This window comes from Esox lucius, chromosome 1 (assembly GCF_011004845.1).
Source record: "Esox lucius isolate fEsoLuc1 chromosome 1, fEsoLuc1.pri, whole genome shotgun sequence".
NCBI lineage: Eukaryota > Metazoa > Chordata > Actinopteri > Esociformes > Esocidae > Esox > Esox lucius.
In genome coordinates this window covers 30,262,731-30,287,582 of record NC_047569.1, presented here as the reverse complement: position 1 = coordinate 30,287,582, position 24,852 = coordinate 30,262,731, and the positions used below count along the sequence as shown (strand labels likewise).

The 24,852-nt window shown below is 40.3% G+C and overlaps 2 protein-coding genes across 3 annotated transcripts; one reads left to right on the top strand and one right to left on the bottom strand.

Annotated features, from left to right (window-relative positions):
- Positions 1–4,376: 4,376 nt before the first annotated feature.
- On the top strand, positions 4,377–8,115 carry chp2 (calcineurin-like EF-hand protein 2). 2 transcript variants are annotated; one of them, XM_010893853.2, is made up of 7 exons: positions 4,377–4,631; positions 5,251–5,323; positions 5,443–5,469; positions 5,738–5,862; positions 5,967–6,028; positions 6,858–6,980; positions 7,207–7,891. In XM_010893853.2, the coding sequence occupies exons 1-7, from the start codon at positions 4,565–4,567 to the stop codon at positions 7,258–7,260; spliced, it is 531 nt and encodes a 176-aa protein (XP_010892155.1). In that variant the 5' UTR covers positions 4,377–4,564; the 3' UTR covers positions 7,261–7,891.
- Positions 8,116–14,945: 6,830 nt separating this feature from the next.
- On the bottom strand, positions 14,946–24,362 carry LOC105024130 (cytochrome c oxidase subunit 7A2, mitochondrial). The gene is made up of 4 exons (XM_010893850.3): positions 24,257–24,362; positions 16,173–16,259; positions 15,208–15,292; positions 14,946–15,113 (listed from the first exon to the last, which is right to left on the bottom strand). The coding sequence occupies exons 1-4, from the start codon at positions 24,269–24,271 to the stop codon at positions 15,058–15,060; spliced, it is 243 nt and encodes an 80-aa protein (XP_010892152.1). The 5' UTR covers positions 24,272–24,362; the 3' UTR covers positions 14,946–15,057.
- Positions 24,363–24,852: the final 490 nt, after the last annotated feature.

The window sequence follows — 24,852 nt, the reverse complement described above, 5'->3', positions numbered from 1 at the left end:
GAGCGCCATGAGTATCGTATCCCATATTGGTTTACTGTTCTAATATCATTGGTATCTGATTTTAAATATCAGTCCTGAGGGAGTTTGGTGTATGGCTATTGCACTGCTAAGTACTGCACCCAGTCAAACTGCAATGCGTTGTGCCCATGAACAGCTCTTAGTCATGGTACACTGGCTGTGTATCTAATGCCTTATTGCTTGAAACACAGACGTAACTAAAAATGGCTAACTAGTAAAAAAGTTCTGCATCCCGCCAACCATGCGGATAGATCGATATACTACGAAAAACATTTGTCTAAGTTCTGGATTTGTTATGAGATGCCTAAACGCAGTGTTTCCCAATCCTGGTCATCCAGACCCAAAGGCGTACACGTTTTGGTTTTTGCCCAAGCACTCACACAGCTGGTTCAAATTAAAGACTTGATGATAGGTTTGTTACATGATTCAAGGGTGTAAGTGGTAGGGCAACATTTGAATCAGGTGTGTGAGTGCTAGACCATAAACAAAAACATGCACCCCTTTGGGCCCTGAAGACGAAAATTGGGAAAACGCGATGAAGTGGACCGTCGCTAGATAGAACATTTTAGATCTGACCCCTGGTGTGTGTTTGCCGGAATCCATCAAGGTGGTGGTAAGACAGGAAACAACTCCCACGTCTTTCTCTAGGGAGTCTGATGTTTCAGTTCGGCGGAATCATTACATTATCCAGTGGCAATCTCCCACAACCTCAACAAAAGGACAGCCCATCAGTCTCCAACAAGTCACACCAGAAAATGTGTTGTGCTGATTATCTCTCAGTCAACCCTGATCTGGTTTCATGCGTTGATCGTGAAGTCCAACAGTATTAACAGTGACTGGTTTGGGTCTTTGCCTGCAGCACGCCCATAAACCTTGAAATGACCACCCACTCTTTCCAGTACTTATCAGCCGGCTAGTGGATGGAAGGCCAGTTATGGCCCAAACAATGTTAACGGTTTCTTTTTCTGTGCAGTGGCCTTCAGCAACCACCCCCATAAAGACTAATAAGACCATGTCTTATTAGTGAACTGTAAACCAAATGGCTTCACCATGCTGCACTCAAACTCCCCTCCCTGCATCGTCAGATACTACACCAAGGGCCCGGTGTGTGTAAATCATCTGGAAATCTCTGCATCTTAAATATACTCACTTCTCATCTCCCATTATCCTACCCAACATCTCACCGTGAATTATATGCCTGCGCTTTGTCTACAATTAGCAGTAACATTACCAGTAAAATGTACTTAGCAAATTAAGGTTATCCTGATTTGGATTTTGACCAGTGAACTAGGCCAGCAGTCAGTCAACCTCTCTGTGTTTCACCTACTCACTGTCTGGGTGCGTGTTTGCGTGCTGTCTAGAGGAGGTGGTTGTGTTGAAATTTAATTAGCTACACTGCATGTTCACATTTGCCATCAACAGAGAAGATATTAATAGAAAACACTAGCTGTTGTTGCAGTCTGGTTGAACAGAGGGCTCTTCCACTGTTACCACCTAACTGTTGTAACATTCTGAATTGGAAGGCATGTGTAGTTACAGGGATCACCAATTACATTGATGGCTGTTTAATGTGTTTTGCAATCAGAATCATACATGGAAGACATTGCAAAGGTTTTTCTCAGGAACTTGGGATAGTGATCAACTGTTTTTTTTCGTGAAGGTCTTTGGCATAGAGCCCTGGGCTCGGCACCAAAATCAACCGAGTCCTCCTGGGTTCGTCTCTGATATTTAGCCATGCTATTAAGCTCCAATTAAAATGACAAATTGCTGTGCAGTATGAGAGCAGCAGTGATGTGTAAGAATGTCTAAAATAACTTCACTGAGCCTTGTATTGCCAGCCCTTCTAAAACTGATGTTTTTAAATGTTTTAGAGGACAAAACATAAGACTGCTAAAATATTTTTGCTGGAAACAATCTATTTAGCCCATAAAAAGTTTGTTCAATGGTTGAAATGTAAAGGTCAGCCAAGAGTGTTTCAAACTGTCAGCAACTGCAGAAAAAATGAAGTAAGGCAAGACATCACAGCTGCCGTTAATGTAAACAAATAAAAAACATCTAAAGTACACAAAACCGTATGTTTCTGGTTACATTTACATTTCAGGCAGAAATTCATCAGAAACTCTTATCCAGAGCCACAGTGTTTGTTTACGTGAGGCAAGGTTTCTTGAAAAATTACTTATAATTGTAATACACTTGGAGTGCACAATGCCTTGGACCATCATATAATGTGTGTTTGGGAAATGAGGTTTGTGGAAAATGCCATAATCTCAAAGCTGCTATAAGAAAACATTAGTGACAGTCCCAGTTTACACATTCTACAGTAGTGTTTCGGTTAATATATTAATGAGATGCTGCCCTCTTGTGTCTAAGACCCACTACAAGTTCAATTGAATTTCAATACATTGTGTTAGACAGTACAGGGATTTTGCTAACATACTCTGCATTCTGAATAGTAATGTGCCTATTATAATCACTGGGTTACAGATACCATTATGTAATAGATTAGAGTTTGGGTATTAGTAATGATATAGACCAGGGTCTCTCAAAATAGGGCCAATGCTTTTTTTTTTTTACTGTTTAAACTAACTAGAATAATGTTAACTTTGTCAGACACCATAACAAATTATATAACTAATGTTTATTGTTCAGTTCTTTTTTCCATATAATTGATTTGCTTAATTGCAATTTTTACAAGGCAACCATGCTTTAGGTTGGTAATATCAAGGATTATTATGCAATTTGACTTCAGGTTTTAGGACTTACATTGCAGACACTGCAAAAAGCAGAGATGCTTTTTGCATGGTTTCATTTGACAATGTTCCATGAAACGTATTGTAACCGACCTGAGAACTGGTATTTGGGGAATGTCTAAACACAAACCCACTGTGAGTGTTATGGTACACAAAAAGTGTTTTAAAACAGAATACAGGTGCTCTAACACACCAAAGGCTCTTCAATCTGAATACGGGTGGTTTTAAGAAGTTTTGGACATCATATTGATTCACAATAACAGCCTATGGAAAATATTTAGATGGACTTTTCTTCTGTGTAATAAAAAATCAATAATAAATGTGCTAAATGAATAAAACACCACTGGTTTATCACAGGGAGACCTGTAAGTCCTGTAGCCTGCTAAGTCTGGACTGCATATGGCGTTGAACCTCCAGGCATTACTTGAAAGCCATCTTGATGGCAGCATGGTTATCATCATTACTCCCAGCTGGTTAAAAAGCAGTTTCTCTCTGCGTCAGTGCCAGAGAGAAAGGCCTGACCTGCATAACGCAGATCCTTTTTAACCACCCACCCTCTGCAAAGGCTAAGTGTTGCCTGGCGATCTAATAAAAATATATATATATATTGCACGACCCCAAAACTATCCATTTATCAAACCTATTTCATTCCAAACCTCCAGTAGGACCCTTCGCTTAATTTATTATAATAGCCTAACCGAAATCAGCAATGTGTCCACAATGAGCAGTCAGTACATTTTTGTGTTAATAATTCATGGTTTATCCTCATAAATCTAAGCAAGACCGCGCCATTCTCTGTAGTACACATCCGTACCTCATAAGGCATGCAACCAGAGGTCTTCTCACAGTCCCCAAGTCCAGTCCAGATACTTGGAAGCGCAACATAAATGGCATGAAATCTCCAGTCAAAGTCAAGCTGGTACAAAATTAGATGAAAGAGCATGGACTGTGAATAGAACATACAGATATAATTATGCATTTTGAACTTCATTTAATTATTGTATTTTTGTGTTTAGGTCCTAAAAGGTTGTATTAGGCTACACATTATGATAAGATGTGTTATACTGTATGTAGACACCAAACAGATATAATGGAAAGAGGTTGTTCTGCTAATGTGTATAAGAATAAAAAACATTTTATCTGGAAACTGATTACAAACCAGGTGGTTTGAACCGTGGCTGCTAACAGGCTGAAAGCTGTTGTACATTGGAATGTATGCCACGGGTATGACCAAAACAACTGTATTGCTGATAACCTGTAATTGTAAGGCATGCATACCACAGCTAAGGGCAGTATTCAGATAATCTACGTTACGTCATACTTATAAACAACCTTTAGCCATTGTATGTTGTGTATATATCACACCTCTCCGGGCGCCTTATTGCTGAAATATATAAAAACCCTGCTGGGTAATACTTTCAGGCTGATGATATCATTGCAATCTTAATTAGCCACGATTTTTATATGTTGACTTTCATAAAAACACACATGGGGAAATGTGTGTTCTTGAACAAAGCCTCCTTTAATTTAGGACAAACTAAGTGAAGCTCCTATTGGTCAAAGGGTCGCCTTGGAATAACAGTCATTGGGTGGATACTACGTCTATCATTAGCGCTTAAGGCACTGAATTGACGTTCAAAACACCCTTGCTCTAGTCTGGATACTAAAGTTTATTTCGGCTCACTATGCCTGTTTAGAATTTGTAAACCACCAATGAGAAGTTGACTGGAAAATCTGAAGTTCTGGGACCTGACGTTTATTTATCGAGGGAAACAGATGTTGTTTTTCTTTTAGAAATGGGCTCGACAAACTCCACCCTATCAAAAATCCCAAACGTCGAAGAACTAATGCGGGAAACGGGTTGTAAGTTATGCAATGGTTTGAGCGTCGATATCTTGGAAATATTGCGTTAAGATTGTTATGATTATGGCCCATATAATCAGTTTTTAACAAAACCTTGGACTAAATTATTGGGCGTATAACGGTATTTCATGTGTTATTGTGACATCTGCCAAAGCTCACTCGTTCAATTGCTACTATTGTATTTAAATAAAAATGTTAAAGTGCAGAATTTGACTGGCCAAATGTTGACACGTTCGTCTTTTTTCGCATTCAGAAGCATAAGATTGACGGTTGACAAGTGCGCAAATTGCGGTAACAGGGTTGTCAACCAAATACGCATGCGTTCTACCGAACGAAATACAATATAACCCTAAGTATGAGGTTGAATAAGTTTTAGCTTAACCGTTAGGTTAGCGGTTTTTATAAATGCGTTTGCATCTGTCATTTTTGCTAAATATGGGGTTTTAAGATGTTTTTAAATAATATTGTATAGGTTTTTATCATGCATGTTTGCATATGGAATCCATAGTTATGAACTGGCCTCCATGGTGCATAAATTGATTACATTATTTTGTGTGCCACTACTTTTCCCATAATTAAGAATACAGCAATCAATTGCTCCCTCTTTTCCACAATTCAGTCAGCCCTGCACATATAGTTCGACTTTATGACCGTTTTGAATCATTGGACAAGGAGAAGACTGGCCATCTCCGGTAAGGACTATATCAGCATCAGAGATTATTTTTTTGTTCCCAAGGCAACTGAATCCATGCATTTCAGAATAACTTATGTCTAAATTACATCTCTTTGTTTTATTCCCATTACCTCAAAGCCCTGAGGACTTTGGAGCCATAAATAGGTTGGCTATGAACCCCATTGGGGATCGGATCATTGGCGCCTTCTTCTCTTCAGGGTATAGAGCATTTAATACAGGTTTGGGTAATCACTGACTTGACACCTCACCATTTAAAGGTTAAGGTGAAGGTTAGTTTCCCCTTTTATTAAATTGTCAAAATGACAAAAATATTTAGCTCAAGTTTATCCTGTGCAATATTTTCTATAAATATCAATGCATCTTACGTTTTGGAATATAAGTGTGTGCTTGTACACTATAATGTTTCTGTTAGACAGGACACAGTGGACTTCCACTCCTTCGTCAGGATCCTGGCCCACTTCCGGCCTGCGGAAAACAACCGTCCCAGAGATCCCAGTCTGCCTGAACCTGTCAATAGCAGGATCAGCAAACTGAAGTGTGAGTCCACCACTAGAAAACATAGAATTGTGGTTGTCTCTCAAAATCTATTTCAGCGCAATTTGGGAGATTTGGTTACAGTTTTTCCCCCTCTTTTCTCACAGTCGCCTTCCAACTATATGACCTGGACAAGGATGGCAAAATCTCCAGAGCTGAACTTCTGCAGGTTATTAATAATTGTTTGCTCTATTGATCGTTACAGGTGTGCAACAGAAGTATTGCAAAAAAAGATGTGAATCGTTTTGCTGCTATAAAGCACGTCTGGTACAGACCTAATTGATGGAGGAGGTAATTTGATGAAAATCATGTTGTTAAACTGAAGGATTAGCTTTGAGGTCCAGTGAACATTCATGCAAACCATATTAGCAGTTCCCAACCTTTTTGGTGAGTGTGCCACCTACTGAAGTTGGCCCTGTACTGAGGGTTCTTCAGATACCCCCCGCAATATGCACTTAATTACTTAGCCATGGTCAGATGAGTTGATAGGCTTCCAAATCAACTCAATCTGTCAGTCGAGAGCAACTAATAAAAGTGCTTTGGATAGGCCAAGTGCCCCCAGGCAGGACCTCCCAGTGCAATTGGGAGGTCCTGGAACAAGATGAGGGTCGAGAGGGAGGTGGATCCGGTGGGCTGAGAGGTACCGGAACACATGGCCCAGGTGGCCAAGTAGATCTTGAATAGTGGATAATACAAAGTAACAACTTTGGTGGCTGGAATAGGCAACTTTACTGAACTCTCACCAATTTCTAGAATGTTTTGTACAAAGCACACGGTGACAGAAAAAGACAAATTACACACCACAGACACCGGATCCATCCAGAATAGCTGTCACAACCAACGGAGCCAAATCTGAGAGTTGCCGGATCCCGTTGAATTTAAGTACTGCCCTCAGGGCTCCTAGCAACCCCTGGTTGGGAACCACTGCACCATACAATACAATGAAGCCGTTGGTCGGTGGCTTCTGGATGTGACTGATCGCTGAAGTCCGTTGACAGGTTCTGCGGTCAATGATGGAGATGCAGGTGACTGAGGAGCAGCTGGAGAGCATTGCTGACCGCACAATCCAGGAGGCTGACCTGGACAGGGATGATGCCATCTCCTTCGAAGAGTTCCGGAAGGTACCACTGGGGGACACTCTAACACTGACACAACAACGTGTAGCATCGAAGTAAAGTGCACTACGCACTTCCTCCTTACAGTGTTTGCAGTGCCATGGAAAATGGCCACTGTTCTAGTGAAACTGTATTCTGTATTGACATTATTTGGGTATTTGTCGACTGTGCTGTTATGACCGCAACAATCCAGTTTCACTGTGTAACCCTAAGCTCTCGTTTTCCCTCGCAGTCCCTGGAGAAGGTGAACATTGACCACAAGATGAGCATACGCTTCCTGCGCTAGAACGGCTGCATTGTGTGAAAGTTTACAGAGATGTAGGCCTCTCTTGACCCTCCATGGTAAAACAAGTGCTCTGTGGTTTCAACTGGACAACTGAAAGTATATTGTTACTTAATATGTAACATATTTTACTGCACACTGGACTATGGGCACCTTGTTCCAAACAATTAACTGCACTACTGACCTTCTGTATATAGTAACTATGTAGTAACTGCTTTTATATAATAAGGCAGTGAAATGCCATTTAGCTGACTATACTTTTAAAATAAAACTCTAATTTGTGGATTTTGTTAATTAAGGCTTGAATATAATAAAATATCTAGATGTAGCCATCGGTGCTCGATTATTCAAAGGTAAAGGTGAGATCAAACTTTAAACGTATGAAAGCAGAATAATGTAAACCTGAAGTAAATGTATCTCAGAAATGTGATGATGTATACACCAACTATTTACATGTTATGTTTTTACTGTTCCATCACTTGACATCAATTGAAGTTATTCTGGTTAACCCTGAGTAAAATCAGCTGCTCCAGTAGCATTCCCTCAAAGGTGTTTTGGTTGTACATTGCAATGATAGTCGTGGTCCACAAGGAGCACAATGAATGTACTGATGAAAGGTAATAATCAGGAGAGAGATATAAAATTATTTAGAGGGTATTACATGCATCATGGAACTCTGTGAAGACCATCATTAGGAGATAGCAAGACGGCACCACCAGGACATTACAAAGATCAGGATGTCCCTCCAAAATGGATGACATAGATTCTATTTTGAGAGAATGTAAAACTGTTATATAAAATTCATGAAATGAATAATGTTGATCCAGACTAATAATAAAAACTGACACACTAAATGACACAATGTGTTAAAATACTTTTGGTATTAGGGTGTGGTGTGTTTTGGCTATCGGTTGTCATGTTTCAATTATCAATACACCTAAGTTTTTTACTGTTTTACTGGTTAAATTAATCACACTTGCAAACCTCAGCCATATACAGTGGGGAGAACAAGTATTTGATACACTGCCGATTTTGCAGGTTTTCCTACTTACAAAGCATGTAGAGGTCGGTCATCTTTATCATAGGTACTCTTCAACTGTGAGTGATGGAATCAAAAACAAAATTCCAGAAAATCACATTGTAAGTAATTAATTAGCATTTTATTGCATGACATAAGTATTTGATACATCAGAAAAGCAGAACTTAATATTTGGTACAGAAACCTTTATTTGCAATTAGAGATCACACGTTTCCTGTAGTTCTTGACCAGGTTTGCACACACACTGCAGCAGGGATTTTGGCCCACTCCTCCATACAGACCTTCTCCAGATCCTTCAGGTTTCGGGGCTGTCGCTGGGTAATACGGACTTTCAGCTCCCTCCAAAGATTTTCTATTGAGCTTGAGATGCTTCTTACGGAGCCACTCCTTAGTTGCCCTGGCTGTGTGTTTCGGGTCGTTGTCATGCTGGAAGACCCAGCCATAACCCATCTTCAATGCTCTTACTGAAGGAAGGAGGTTGTTGGCCAAGATCTCATGATACATGGCCCCATCCATCCTCCCCTCAATACGGTACAGTCGTCCTGTCCCCTTTGCAGAAAAGCATCCCCAAAGAATGATGTTTCCACCTCCATGCTTCATGGTTGGGATGGTGTTCTTGGGGTTGTACTCATCCTTCTTCCTCCAAACACAGTGAGTGGAGTTTAGACCATATAATTTTTTCAAACACCACTGTTACATTGTAACCAACATCGTAGACAACATTACAGTCGACACCTTAACATGTATCTTGTAGTGATGAAACATTTTTAATAGAAAAGTAAAAAGGGCTAAGCCAAAAAAGAACAGAAATCAGATAAATTAAAAAAAATAAACCAAAAAAACCACACATGGATCAAATGTATAGTCTTACAATAAGCACCACGCTTTCATCTAGCAGCAATATATTGCACGTATTTTCCCCATTTCGCCACATATTTTTTCGCCATATCATTGATGTTGAAAGAGATTCTTTTGTATGATGCCACTTTTGCCAACTCCGTGTTCCACATTATTATCTGTTTTCCAACCATTATACTGGTCTGAATAAAGTACGCTGCTCCACAGTTCGGTGTAATTTGTGGGTCATTTAAAACATACAGCCATACTGCTGAGGTTCTATTCCTTTCCCTATGACAGTAGATAGCAGGTGACGCATTTGTGAATACTTCCAGAAATTATTTCTAGGCAGGTTGTATTCACCAGCCAGCCTGTCAAATTACTTTATATTATCCTTCTCATATAAGTTTGCTAGTGTAATAATTCCTTTTTCCACCCAGTCTTTCCATAGAAGGGAATGTTTATCAATACGCAACTTTGGGTTATTCCAAATACAAGATTCAGAATAAAGATAGACATTGACATTAAAAGCTTTAGAAAACCTTTTCCACACATTACAGAGGTTGGATATGATTGGGTGAGATTTTAATATGGGTGGTATATTGCTAGACAGAGCATCTATAGGGGTGAGTGGGAAGAACAATCTCCATTCAATCTCGAACCAGGGAGGGGCTCTCTCAGGTGGCAGTGTCCACTGAGCTATATGTCTCAGGCAGAAGGCATAATGATACAGGGCAAGTTTGGGGAGGCCCATGCCACCTTTATTGATTGGCACCTGAAACCTTTCTAATTTTATCCTTGCACGTCCACCATTCCATAATAACCTCTGGCAAATTTGGTCAAACCTTTTAAAATACTTGTCGGGTATTGCAATAGTAAGACATTGAAGCAAATAGTTCAACCTCGGAATGCAGTTCATCTTCAGGACGTTGACCTTTCCCCATAGTGATAAGAAAAGTGGCGACCATCTATCTGTATCTAATGAAATGGATCCAAATTCTTCTCTATTATTTTGTCAATTTGGTGAGGGAAGAGAATGCCAAGATATTTTATGCCTTCAGTAGGCCACTGAAACAGCCCCGCCTGGAATAAAGTTTTTGGACAGTATGAAGTTAGTGGAAGGGCCTCTGACTTAGACCAGTTGACTTTATACCCTGAGATTCTGGAGAACAATTCAATAACGTCCAATAATGCTGGGACAGATCTGGCTGGGTCTGAGGCAAGCCACAAAATGTCATCCGCGTAAAGCAAAAGCTTATGTGTAGACTCATAAATTTTAAGTCATGCGAATAGCTGTCGCAAAAGGCTCAAGAGCTAGACAGAAAAGTCCTGGCGACAATGCAGAGCCCTGCCGGGTACCTCTATGAGGTGTGAAATAAGAGGAAATCAGACCATTCGTTCTCACTGCGGCCTGTGGGTCTTTGTAAAGAATCTCTATCCATCTGAGAAATGTTTGACCAAATCCAAAAGTTTTAAGCGTATGAAACATATACCGCCACTCCAACCTATCAAACGCTTTCTCAGCGTCGAGTGAGATAGCTGCTGTTGGATCATTGGAGTCCCGCACTGACCACATAATATTTATAAGGCGTCTCACATTATCAGAAGAATTTCTCCGTCTAATAAAGCCCACTTGGTCAGGATGGATAAGTGACCCAAGTGTTTTATCCAATCTATTTGCAAGTATTTTAGACAAAAGCCCATAATCAACAGATAGTTTTTACAGTCAGTCGGGTCCTTTTCTTTTTTAAGTGTAAGTATTTAAAAAATTCTGCTCTGTAAACCCATCTTGGCCTGGGGATTTACCTGATGGTAGGGCCTTAATTGCATCAAGTATCTCCTGTGAACTAATAGGTAAATCTTAGTCCTCCTGTTGTGAGACACTCAGCTTAGGAAGGTTTAATTTGTTGAGGAATGACGTTATCTCTTCGTCTGTGGCAGTGTTTTCAGATGTATAAAGATTTATATAGAATTTCTTGAATACATCATTTATTTCCCTAGATTTAGTTGCAAGGCTACCATCCCCCGTCGTTACTGCTGCTACTGAAGATTTGGACTCCTTTTGTTTAATGTATCTCGCCAAAAATGTCCCTGCTTTATCCCCTGATTCAAAAATAGTGTGCCTGGCCCTAAACAAAAGATATTCTGTTTTTCTGGATATTATAATGTTATAATAATATTTAAGGCGGCAAGGAGCTAGAAATTAGAAAAAGTATATTCTTGAATAGATTTTGTGGGCTCCTGAGTAAAAAGTATAATCTCTGTCTGTTGGATGGTTCAACCTCCACACATCTGTTAGACCCATAAGTGAACACATTCTCCTAACCAGCAGAACAGAGTTAGGCATTCTACTTAATGTTGGTTTACTTCTATCAAGGATTTGATCTAAGACAATATTGAAGTCACCTCCCAGAATTATGGGATACTGTCCAATATCACGCAATTTACTTTCTAAGTCTACAAAGAAATTGGGGTGATCAGCATTGGGTGCATATATATTGGCCAGTATCAGAGTATGTCCTTGTATTTTTGCTAGTATTATAATGATTCTGCCCTCCTCATCTTTTCTTCCTTTTGATTGGACAGCCCAGGCCATTCACATTCCAGGTTGAGTAACAATGTCCTCCCACTCCTAGTCATAAGCAATCTTGATGTATTTTGCTGTAGAATAAGGGACCATTCTATTATGATATAAGATCCAAGGTGCAACATAAATTATACACATTGACAGAAAAAAAAAAAGAGGAGAACCATAATACCAACACCTTAGTGATATCAGTAAACAGCAGACTGTGGGCCAGTCTGGCATATAGAACAACAGAACCAGGAACATTGTTGTAATAAAATAATAAAGTAACTCTCTTAGGTCCACGACTAATGGAACAAGGGCAGCCAAAAAGCCCACTGCCCTGAGTATCATATCAAAAATAGCGTTCAGATATCCGTTAAGGAAGACACAGGGAGTTCTATACAAAAAAACAAATTGTTGGCAACATAGGCCCCGGTTATGAAAAATATGCACTCACATATCAGTGTCAACATGGTTTGTCACGTGCAGAGCCAGCCATTTGGGATGATCTGCCCATGTCCAAAAACAAAAAAGGAAGACTGCAAATCTGCATATATAGACCCCCTATCTCACACACCATTATCGTCCCGAACAGACGGACAGCCAGTTTTCGCGGTTTCCAAAACATATCCAGAGCGTGCCTGGGTCGCGTGATGCACTCACACAGTGCCAGACATGTAGGCCTACCTCAGCGCTTTTCGATGTAATCCATAGCTTTATCCGGGTCACCAAACACCCGTGGACTCTGTCCACTAATGAAAATCTTCAGAGTTGCAGGGTAGAGCATGCCAAATGTAATCTTGCGCTCATGGAGTGCTTTCTTGCAACGTAAGAATGCCTCACGCTTCCTTTGCGTCTCCCTCAAGTAATCCGGGAAAATCATAACTTGTTTGCCGTTCCACATCAGACGTTTCTTTTCCCATGCTGCGTCCAGGATGGCTTGACAATCTTTGTATCGTAGCAAGCGCACCACAATCGTTCGATTTTGATTCTTGTCACCCGCTCCCAGCTGTGTCCTGATCCTGTGAGCGCGGTCCATCTCGATTCCCCCCGGGGTTGGATCAATGCCAAGGGTCTCTGCAATAAACTCATTCAGGAATGCAGTAACATTGCTCTTTTCAGCCCCCTCCGGTACCCCCAACGAATCTAAGGTTGTTTCGCCGGGATCTGTCCTCAGCTGCGGCCATCCTGTCTGTCAATAATTGTATGTCCTCCTTAGTGGCTGCCGCCGGTCTCGCCTTTATGTTAGCTTGCTCGTCTTCTAGCTGACTCACTCAATCTTCCACTTCCGTAATGCGCGAAATGTGTGATAGCTTTGTATCCACGGAGTTCAGAGACCGACAAATTTCTTTCAGATCCGCAGTCTCTTCTAATATCTTGCTCAGCATCCCGTGAATCGGAGCCATATCAGGCTGATCGGGCTCAGTGGCTTTAGCTGTGGGATCTTTGCTAGCTGCTACTCCCTTCGTGCACATGTTGAGCTGAGTCTGTGTGGCTGAGCGAAGTTCTTTGTTCAACGTTACCGCCAGAGGATAAGCTTCTGCCTTCTTCTGACATTTTGAGTTCCACGTAAAATGTAGTAGAAAAATATCTATATCTGAATGTAATTTAGGATATATTAAGGATATTAACCCAAAAGACAGCAGGAGCACACGTTTCAAGCCCCCATTACTTATCCCTGCGTCACGTGACTCAAAAAGCTCTATTTTTGTCTCATCAGACCACATGACCTTCTCCCATTCCTCCTCTGGATCATCCAGATGGTCATTGGCAAACTTCAGACGGGCCTGGACATGCGCTGGCTTGAGCAGGGGGACCTTGCGTGCGCTGCAGGATTTTAATCCATGTTGGCGTAGTGTGTTACTAATGGTTTTCTTTGAGACTGTGGTCCCAGCTCTCATCATCATCTTCTTCCGCTTCATCCGGGGCCGGGTCGCGGGGGCAGCAGTCTAAGCAGAGATGCCCAGACTTCCCTCTCCCCAGACACTTCCTCCAGCTCTTCCGGGGGGACACCGAGGCGTTCCCAGGCCAGCCGGGAGACATAGTCCCTCCAGCGAGTCCTAGGTCTTCCCCGGGGTCTCCCCCCAGTGGGACGGGACCGGAACACCTTCCCGGGAAGGCGTTCCGGAGGCATCCGAAACAGATGCCCAAGCCACCTCAGCTGACCCCTCTCGATGTGGAGGAGCAGTGGCTCTACTCTGAGCTCCTCCCGGGTGACCGAGCTTCTCACCCTATCTCTAAGGGATCGCCCAGCCACCCTGTGGAGAAAGCTCATTTCAGCTGCCTGTATCCGGGATCTTGTCCTTTCGGTCATGACCCAAAGCTCTCTTTTCGGTCATGACCGCAAGGTGAAGCTCTCGATTTACCGGTCAATCTACGTTCCTACTCTCACCTATGGTCATGAGGTCCCAGCTCTCTTCAGGTCATTGACCAGGTCCTGCCGTGTAGTTCTGGGCTGATCCCTCACCTTCCTCATGATCATTGATTCCCTACGAGGTGAGATCTTGCATGGAGCCCCAGACTGAGGGACATTGACCGTCATCTTAAACTTCTTCCATTTTCTAATAATTGTGCCAACAGTTGTTGCCTTCTCACCAAGCTGCTTGCCTATTGTCCTTTAGCCCATCCCAGCCTTGTGCAGGTCTATAGTTGTATCCCTGATGTCCTCACACAGCTCTCTGGTCTTGGTAAATTCTTACTGGTTGGTAGGTGATCAAATACTTATGTCAAATTAATTATTAAAAAATCATACATTTTTTTTTTTTAGTTTTAGATTCTGTCTCTCACAGTTGAAGTGTACCCATGATAAAGATTGCAGACCTCTACATGCTTTGTAAGTAGGAAAACCTGCAGAATCGGCAGTGTATCAAATACTTGTTCTCCCCACTGTACACTGGTTAGATGGTGGACCTGAAAAACCTTTTTAGATCAAGATTCAAATCAGGCCATGGTTGCTTAGAAGTACTTGATTAAATAATTTATACAAATATTTATAAATTATTTTGGGCTGGATGTGTATTTGTTAATGTTCACAATTTATAAGAAAAATCACTATCATACCTCAGTAAGCCATGAAGGTCCACCTTTGAACTCTAGTAGCTTTGAGGACATTTGGCCTGAGAGCGTCACTTCTACAACCGACAAATCCGGGAATGCATCTTTAAGTGATGACACAGGCAGACCAGAGAGGGGATACTCTCACGTGGTCGACACACTCCGACATACTGACATCAAGGGCTTCCATTAGACAGAGGCATGACCGCCGGTTTTATTCTGCACAGTGTGGCATGACACTGAATTTGAATGGAACTTCTGAGTTATACAACTAATAAATGCATTTGCTGGGCACCCTCGCTCATTTGCATGTAGGCTGACAGGCACAAAGAAGCCAGAATAAGGAGTATCCAGTACCTAAAAAGAACAGAGTAAGTAAGTGATGCACAATAACCTGAGCAAGACAATCAACACAGTTTGAAGGGCATGGATGACAGAAGGCGCAAAGTACCTGCGAGGGTTATGGTCATCGTTATACGATAGAGGACAACATCAGTGGTCCCTCCCTTGATGTGGACAGGCAATCCATTGTCCGCCTTTTTTGATAAACAATCATTTTATTTTGCATTTAAGGCAAAAAAACAAACAGCATTAGACTCAAAGGATGCACCGGTGTGTGCAACAACACATAAACAAGAACTGGAATAATTCATCTGTTGAATCGGCTAAAACCCTTTCCCCTCTTTTCTTTCATGGGAAGACATTAACATTGGTGTTGTAATAGCACTTTGTGACAACTGCTGATGTAAAAAGGGCTTTATAAAATTAATTTGATTGATTAACTGATTGTAAAAGAAGAGAAAGAATTACGGAAATACTGAAGTGCCATTATTAAGAATCTTACTGAATACGTTAACTACATATTTCCAGTGTGTTTCGACTGTACAGTCCCAAAACATGTACCTAATTTCCTGTTACAGAAAAAGCGCATTATAAGACATTGTCCTCCTGAAACCAAAGCAAGCAAAGTTAGGGGCCAATAACAAAGTCAAGTGTCATTAATACAAACAATACTGATACGTAAAGTATTACTGAATGCTTTAACTGAAATCCAAACAGATTCATAAGATGTTATAATAAAATATGAATTTGTTGGTGCTCTGATTTTAAGCCAAACATCTTGGCAGTATGACACATGTATGAATTGTGGGCTTCTACTGTGAACTAAACAAACTCTATTCCTGTTTCTATAAATTATAGGCATGATAAGCATCCCAGAGCTAGCAATGAGAAGCAATGGAGAGCCTCGGGCAAGTCATTAACCTGTCAACCCAACATTAAGATGACAATTGGTGTTGCTCTGAAGCACATGATCGAACAAATTCTCCAGACATTGATGACTCCATTGACATTTCTTTGTCCACTGTCAAAATTATATATTTACATCCATAGTAAATATTTAAGTGTAACAGTCACCTGGAATAGCTTCTGGTGCTCCGGCACCCTGTTCTTCATCTGTCTGGCTGTTGTGGTAAAGGCTCTGGTGGCCAGCCGGGGCAGCTTCTGAAAGTATTCCACAGTCACAACAATAGCCATGTTACAATGATGGCACGTCCCATTCATGCTAGACTGAAACTGCAGCACCAAAACTCGATGGCATCCCTCACTGACAATGTTCCAAACCCATTGGTTGAATTCCTAATGGGCCATGATGACTTGGGCTAGGTGCTGTTTTCATACCGTTTCTGGTGCGTTCAATAGACTTTTACGGGGATGAATTAACATGAGTGCAACCATTTTTGTAGTTTTACGCGGGCCCCCCTTTAAATCAAACCCACAACCGTGGCATTACAAGTGCCATGCTCTTACTAAGTGTGACACACAGGACAGTTTTAGTGGTACAAATAATGTGGTAATAACACTCAAATGGATGGTCAGGCTCAATGTAATATTATCATACCAACCCTCACCACCTGTGTTTGTGCTTTCACTTGATGAAGGATGTGATACTGACATCTGAATGCTTGTTCTGTTTGACAAGAGGAAGAAGTTATTTAAAACTCTATTACACCTTTTTTAAATTCCCTCTCTGCTAAATAAGCGCTCATGACCAAATAATGGATAAACACCTGACAACATAATTAAAGGAACTTATAAGGAGTAGAGCTATCCTTGGCCTTCAGAACAGCTCATTCTTCTTAGAATGCTGTCAAACAAGTCCTAAACTGTGTGATGAAAAATTGGACCATTCTTCAAGAAAAGCCTCCAGTTCTTTGGGGGTAGAATGTACTTATAGCCACTTCTAGCAGGCCAAAACATGACAGTTTTGGCAAAATATTGTTGGCCAATGAGCAACTGTATACATGCCTGGACAACGTGGGTGAATCATATCCATGTGTGCAGCCATATTCCAAGATGGGATGGTAGGACATACATTTATTTTATATCCCACTCCCCTTCTTAGAACTTACAATGACTACATCACTGATGACCAATGTCATGCTTGGATTCACCAAGACAAAGTATTTTTCCCACAGTGCATAAAAAATGAAAATATTAATTGTGACGTAGACCAAATATAATGGCCAAAAGCCAGAGACAGAATTGAAGCAAATTAGTGTTGTGTGCTAAACATTTCTTTCATGTATTTTCAGTTTGCTACAATTGATTTGACAAAACCCAATTTTTTTAGGGTTGTTGCATCCGTGATTGTAGATGTTTTCATTGATCATACTTTTGATTATGGGATATAATTATGGGAAATGATTTTTAGTAATTTGTGACGGCTAGTGTACAGTATGAGTTCTACATAATGTGAAACAGTAATAAACTGTAAAATATTGCCTGTAGTACTTCAAAGACTAATTTTAAAACAAATATTACGCATTTTTAACAACAAAAAAATCTATTAAGGTTAGCAGTGTGTATGGAGACATTATCATCCTGGAATTTTGTAACATCATGAAGGAACAGTGTTTGCAACATAGGTCGCAGCTGCTCCTGTAAAATGGCCTCACATTCCTTGACCATTACACGCAACCATGGAGAGCAATCATCGAAGCCAGAGACTCCCACGAGATGACTGGCGATACCATTATGAATTCCCCACCATGTTTAACAACTGCCAGCAGACATTTTGGGCTGAAGGCATCATTTGTCTTTCTCCCAATGTAAATTCATTGAAATAAGCTGAAATAACTCATCAGACCAACATTTCTCCATTGCTCAGGAATCCAGGTTTTGTGCTCCTTACAACAAGTAAGGATCCAGGTTTTGTGCTCCTTGCATCTTCGTGTGTTGGGCTTGGATACACGTGGTTTCCGAATGGCAGCACTGCCCTAAGTTCCAGCTCTGTGAAACTAACAACATAAAATGATTGTTGAGACTTGGTCATGGAGGCGCTGATTCAATTCTGTAGTAATTTTTGAGGCTGTGCTTTTGAGGCACTGAGCAAGTATCCCGATAATTGTGAGTCGGTCAGCGAGCTGCATATAATGTCATGACGTTCGAGAATGTTCCCCTTGACAAGTTGGATAATTTTGTAGTTTTTGCGACCGTTTCGCCTGCAGTCAGGCACCAGCTATTTGGCTAATTTGGTCTATTTGGCCATGTTGCTTTGAAAACTGAAATATGACTAATTGTCCAACCTGGTGCAAAGTAACACCTCTTACGGCTGACACATACCTACTGCTAATTGGCACCAAACTAAAGTGAACTCTGCAGCTGCAGTTGTAATTGATTTAGTTAATTCCAAAGTAACATAGTGGTGTTTCTGTTAGTTTTGTCAACCCCTCGCACCTGCTATTGCCATACAATCTTGGCCATGAAAGGAAATAGCCTCTCTCGAGTTCCAGGAAACTACAGCTGGTTTGTTATGTCAAATATGCTTTAGTAGATCCACATGAAACCATTTAGCTTTCTCTTTAAACAAGGTATATATTCCACTTAATTTGAACGTGAAATGAAATGAACATGAAATTAGGTACTCTTACAGGGGTAATATATGTGAGTAAACAACATTATTTAGTAAAACCACAATATAAAAAAAAAACTGCAATATGAAGCATATAATGTTTATATGAAGTTAAATTATATTTGAATTTTCCTATCATTGTCAAACAGGAAAAGCACACAATAATTAGTTGTGTGGTTTGCCACGTTTCCTATACATACAACGAATCGAGTTTGAAGTTGAACTCATGTCATTATCTTCCAAAGTTGTATTGCGTTTTACACATTTAGCACTATGTACTAGTGACCTGAAATAAATTAGTCGCCTGTTGAAAAATTATTTTGATCATATACATTTTATTTAAGTTGGATGTGGTAACAAACAAAACTTACATAGGTGTGACAATTTCATTGTGTTTACTCCTAAACGTGCGTTTGTTATCTATTAACATCACAGCAACTGGCATTGCTGACAGTAATGCAGCTACTGAAGGCTGTAAAAAGCAAAGTTTTTGTTGATCCTGAAAAAATCCTCTTTTGCCACTGGCCATTTTAACAGCTAATTATCCATTCGTGAATGAAACTGATACAGTATCTATCAATATAGGTGACGATAACTTGACTTTTTGTCAAGTGAAAAGACAAGAGAATCGTGTAGCCAACGAAGTGTTTGTCTATCCTGAACAAATCCTAAAATCCGCCAGAACTGTTTTATTTTAGGCTTCCAATAACGTAGCTAATGAAGGTAGTACCCGGGCAAAATGTTTCTGTGATGCATAGGCGCCGGTAAAATAGCGAGCACCCACGAAAATACCGAGCACGAGCACCCACATGTGCCAGACCGCCAGTAGGCTACATTCATTTAAAATTAAACTTGCCGTTGGTGATATGTAAAGCGTCTGTCACACTGTGATTGGTTATGTCGATGTTAGTGACAGCGACATAACCATAGACATAATAAAGAGTAGACACTGCATCGACCGCTACTGCCTACTGGCGCTGACGAGCCGTGGGACCGCCATCTTGGACCGGTCTGCCACTCCACTCAATGTAATCTGTTTTGGCAGATAAAACGAGCTGTCAGCGCATTTAATTAATCATACCTCAGTGAATACCTTACTGATTTTCACGTGGTTTTTTTTGCTGCAAAGGTCATACATGTAGCTATGACACAGGACACATGGTTCGGCGTATTTTAATATTCATAGTTTTATATTCATCAAAACTGTGAACATAATCCTCAAAAAGGGAGAAAAACAGGAACATTTCCAGTTTGACTATCATTCTGATTGAAACACCTAATGTGTAAATAGTGGCAGTAAAGTCAGAAATATATATTTCTCTCTCATTTCACAGCCCCCATCCCAAAATACACACATGGGTCCCAGTCTAAAATAGCAGGATGAAATGAAAAATGACAGTTTTTATTTAAACTGCACATTTACTTTGTTGAAACTCCCTTGAAAAGTCTGCAAAATTAATTAATGTATCAATTTTCAAAACACAGTTACAAGTGCTTTTCAGAACCCAGAGGGAAAGAGATCAGGGCTAAGACAATCACAAGGACATAATGTAAAGATAAACTTCATTATACACAAGCTCACAAACCCAGTGTAAGGCAAAGGAGACCAACATTTGGATTCCTGGAGACATACACCATGAGGCTAGAGTTCATGAAACACAAAGAAACAGAGGTATTTACAGACCCACCAACACTTACAGCAGAATTCACATAAAATGTGACAGACCACTGTTTTCAGGCAGTTTTAAGCCATTGCTTTCAGTTTCAGTGTTAATCTTGTCAGAATGATGACAGATATGACAAAGATACTATGTGTGATGAGTAAGGTTAAAGTACAGATATAAAGCTTAGAATTGGTTTTGGGATGCTGGAATTTAGGATTAAAGTCTTGAATTGTCGTGGAACCACACACATGCACATGCTCTAAAACCCCTGAAAGAGGACAGTTCTTCCTCGTGCTCCCTTTCTGCAGTTCAAGAGAGGTGAGTTTGGTAATGTGGTGCAGCCTTATTTTGAGAAACACAGACACAACCAATGACAACAAGTCAGAATGATGGTTGTCGATGCCAAACTGAGTCTCCTCAATGTGTTCCCCAAGCAGAAAAACATCCTCTGTTCCAATCTCCTCCCGGACCATGTCTGTGACTGTCGACACCTTAGGAGCTGGCATTGGTGAAGCTTGGCGGATCACCCTCTCAGCAGCACTCAGCACCTTATTAAAATAATAATTAAAAAAAATACATTATATTTATATAGTGCTTTACACAGGTGAGACACCACACCGAACCATCAGGCGGCTGAAGATGGCCTGGAAGTGCCGATGGATTGTTATTCCAGCCTCCTTATATGGAAAACAGGCACACAATACATACATTACTCACAAGACAAAGATATTCATTAGGTATATTTTCAAAATTGTAATTAAAAGAACACCAACCCTACCTGACGCTCTGATTGAATTAAATAGGAGCTCCAAGGGATCTTGGCCGAACCTGTAGGTGAGCACATACCGCTGAACTAAATAATAAGCTTGTTTGAAAACCATTCTACTATCAGATGTTCTGTTGCCTTTATTTTAAGTGGGGTGGGTATGAGAAATGAGAGGTAACTTACTTTTGTTAGGGTGAATTACACGTGAAAAATACACAGTGTTGGGCAAGTTACTTGGAAATTGCAGTGAGCTAAGCTATTAGTTACTCTGTCATGAATAAAGCTTCACTACACAAAAGCTACCACCCAGTCAAATGTAGCAAGCTAAGTAACACAAACACAGCAGTAGGCTAGTTCATTACATAGGAAGCTACTTTAAGTTGTGCTAATTTCACATTACAAGAAAAGTAGCTTGTGTGGCCAAGCTACTTGGTAAATAAAGGAGTTACTACTACTGAAAAAAAGTTACTTGATTCTGAAAATAGTGAAGCTACCACCAAAATACTAAGTTAATAGCTAAGCTAGTACTGCACAACAATGATAATACCGTCTTTTATTTATATGAATATATAATTAGCTGGCCAATGTTATACCAGTAATATTTGCTTTATTTCTACAATAGCATTCTTGAGTCAGTTGTAATCTAAGTCAGTGTTATAGAATATGACTTATCAAGTCTCAGTTCGCTGGGTGAACACCGGCTGGTGCAGTAAACATAGCCTAGCTAGCTGGATACGATTTCAGTACAGTAATATCAAAGATCCTTGCTCCTTCTCAACTCTCTGGTAATATTCTAGTCACAAAATACAACCAATAATACGGTAATGTTAAATCTTACTTGTGAAAAGTAATCCCCCGAGCCCTGCTTTCGATGGTCCGCCGATATGAGCAGGAGTATGCTCCACAGTGCTCTGGCATCGTTGCTTCTGCTGCTACGCAAATAGGAGTATGACCGGTCTAACATGGCGGACGTATTTCTCGCGCCCCAGCAGCCAATGCGGCGTCTACTCTTTATTATGTCTATGGACATAACCAGTCGCCTGCTCCGGGTGCTCCCTATCCACCAATCACAGCGTTTCTCAGATTAAAAAATGCCACCATCAAAAACTCGTAGCAGAAATTAGGGAGAAACTCCCAGAAACTATATGTGTCGTTTTTTTTAATCGATATTTAGATAATAGCGCAAAACATTAATTTCCCACCAACTGATCGCGGGTAGGCCTACATGTCAGTTAAACTTTTCATCTCCAATCCTGTATTTGTGATAAGTGGTCAATTTTGAAAGATCTACTTTACGGCTTTATTAAAAAGTAAATGAATAGGTATGCGTAGTGCGTTTACATATGTATATATAGGTATATATATAGGTATATATAGGTGTGTATATATAGGTATATATAGGTGTATGTATATATAGGTATATATAGGTGTGTATATATAGGTATATATAGGTGTATGTATATATATATATAGAACCGTATGGGGTTTATTTCATTTTATAGGATTACTGCCTAGACACAGGGACCCAGACAGGAATGACAGGGCCTGGGACAGAATTTAACATTTAGGACTCAAACCATGGGCCAAAAAATGTATTAATAGTAATTATATTACAGTCCAAAAAAGGTAATAAACGTTTTATTGTTTCATGTTTTTATTCATAACTAGGCCACATTTCAACACAGGTAATTAATTATGTCACATCACAGCCTACTCAGTCCCAATCATTCATAGCGTACTCCGTCCCAATCAGCAATTACTTAACTGCTACATATCTTTAGACATTCTCTTTTAGATTTGTCTTTCAATTTCTGTGCTCCTAGTTTTGGTTGCATGGTGTCAATGTTTTAGCCAGATAGCTACATTACTGTAGTTAGACAAATGGAATGGTTACATTTGAAACAATTTAAAGCTGCACTACTGTATGTATGCTTTTTTTCAGTAAAGAAAAACTCAATTACAGCATTTAGCAATTATTCACCCGTCAGAAAGCGGTTCCACAGTAATGCCCGATAGAGAATCAAAAATCCGAATAAAAATATGAACATTGGAATTACCTGTTCCAAAAAAGCGCTAACTCAGAGTTTGACGAAGTTCCTCTTAGCCTTGCTAAAGTTAGCTTAGTGTTCCTGGTGTGGCTAGCTACAGAGAGTTGGTCTAAGTCTTCTTTCGCTTTGCCGTTTTCGTAGTGTATGCTGTAATAGACAAGGGACCTCGCTCCTTATCATACTTATGCTATTTATAATTTAATCCAGGTAAAATGCGCATTCACAAAATAAGCCAGGGAGGAAAGTCTGTCTCGCTGAAGGCGATTGGCTCGGAAGTAACTGCGTGCTCCATAAACCACAATATTTAACTATTTCTTTTACTGAATAAATCCTATCAAGTGCAGCTTTAACAAAGTTATGTTGGCTCTGGTGTTTAGGGTAGCACCCTGATAGGCTGTTGGTGTTAGGATATCACTCTGATTGGCTGTAGGTGTTAGGGTATCATTGATAGGCTGTGGTTAGAACAAACAATTTTTCCAGAAAAAGGTTTAATCATAATGCTGTATAAAAAAAAAGCAAACAGTAAAAAACATTCATTCATCAGTGCAATTCTTCTGTTCAATAGCTATTAACCTTCTTGATAGTACTGAATACTAACATTGACTGATAAATTAATAATTATATTTAAGCCGACCAAGCGACCCCCCCCCCCCCCACCTTCACCCAACACCCCCCACCCCAGTCAGGCCTGGGCCCACCACAACGTTCAAAGCGTCACTGCCTGGACAAGATTAGCTGGATCCACAACCTCGCAAACAGTCAAATTCCTCGGCAGACAGGGCCTTTATCGGGTTATTTGAGGCTACTGCACGTTTTTAACCCCACCGAACCTACTGCGCTGTATTTATTCACTGCATCAAGCCTTTAGCAACAATGAATCGAGCATTTAGACTGTACCTCACTTAATAAGAGCCTCTGTTCAATTACTGAAATGTTAACGTAAGTCCAATAGCTGTGCCTTCTAAAGGTCACAAGAATACAATGTAGCACAAAGGTCAGTCAAATGGTGCTCCGCTATATAATTATATTATGGACTTTAGGTGACGATAGCACCTACTGGCAGCCTAACAGAATGATATGGGTAAGAAAAAAAAAAGGTTTTTTTTTACCAGTAGTTGATTCATTTTGGCGTTTTCGCTCAGTGTGAAATCTCTTTCTCCTTGCCTGTCCGTGGCACGTACAAGGGCAGAGTATAAATATTGCAGTATTTCTGAATCGGAGCCAAAGTATGGTCGCCAGCAGTGTCCAAACTCTCCCAGCAGTGAAGTGCAGCACTCGGTTCTTCATAACTTTAGGTCTAAGCTTCATCTTCGTTTGAGTTTATTTAAACTTGATACACTGCATGTATCCTCACACATTCTAAATGTTTGCATTGGATCGAAGTTAAATTATTTCAAAAGAAAAATACCTGCTTCTTAATTAGAGTTAATATTAAGGTATTACTTATTACTTATTTATGCATTTCGAATTAACACGTTTTTTCTTTCAGGGTATAGGTGTGATACTGGATGGTTAATCAGAACATTCTTTAAATCAAAAATATATTGTTCACAAATCTGTCGAAATCTGTGTTAGTGAGCACTTCTCCTTTGCCGAGATAATTCATCCACCTCACATGTGTGGCATATCTTTTGCCTTTTGTTTACATAGAGAATGTCTTGGATCTTTGGAGTACAGCTAATGATAAATGGGGGCAAAAACAAAA

Coding starts and splice junctions, on each gene's coding strand:
- chp2 (XM_010893853.2), top strand. CDS start 4,565: ATGGGCTCGACAAACTCCACCCTATCAAAAATCCCAAACGTCGAAGAA. Junction 5,324..5,442: donor GAGAAGACTGGCCATCTCCG/GTAAGGACTATA, acceptor ATTACCTCAAAG/CCCTGAGGACTTTGGAGCCA. Junction 6,981..7,206: donor CCTTCGAAGAGTTCCGGAAG/GTACCACTGGGG, acceptor TTTCCCTCGCAG/TCCCTGGAGAAGGTGAACAT.
- LOC105024130 (XM_010893850.3), bottom strand. Junction 15,293..16,172: donor AGCACCAGAAGCTATTCCAG/GTGACTGTTACA, acceptor TTATCAAAAAAG/GCGGACAATGGATTGCCTGT. Junction 15,114..15,207: donor GATGACCATAACCCTCGCAG/GTACTTTGCGCC, acceptor TGTTCTTTTTAG/GTACTGGATACTCCTTATTC.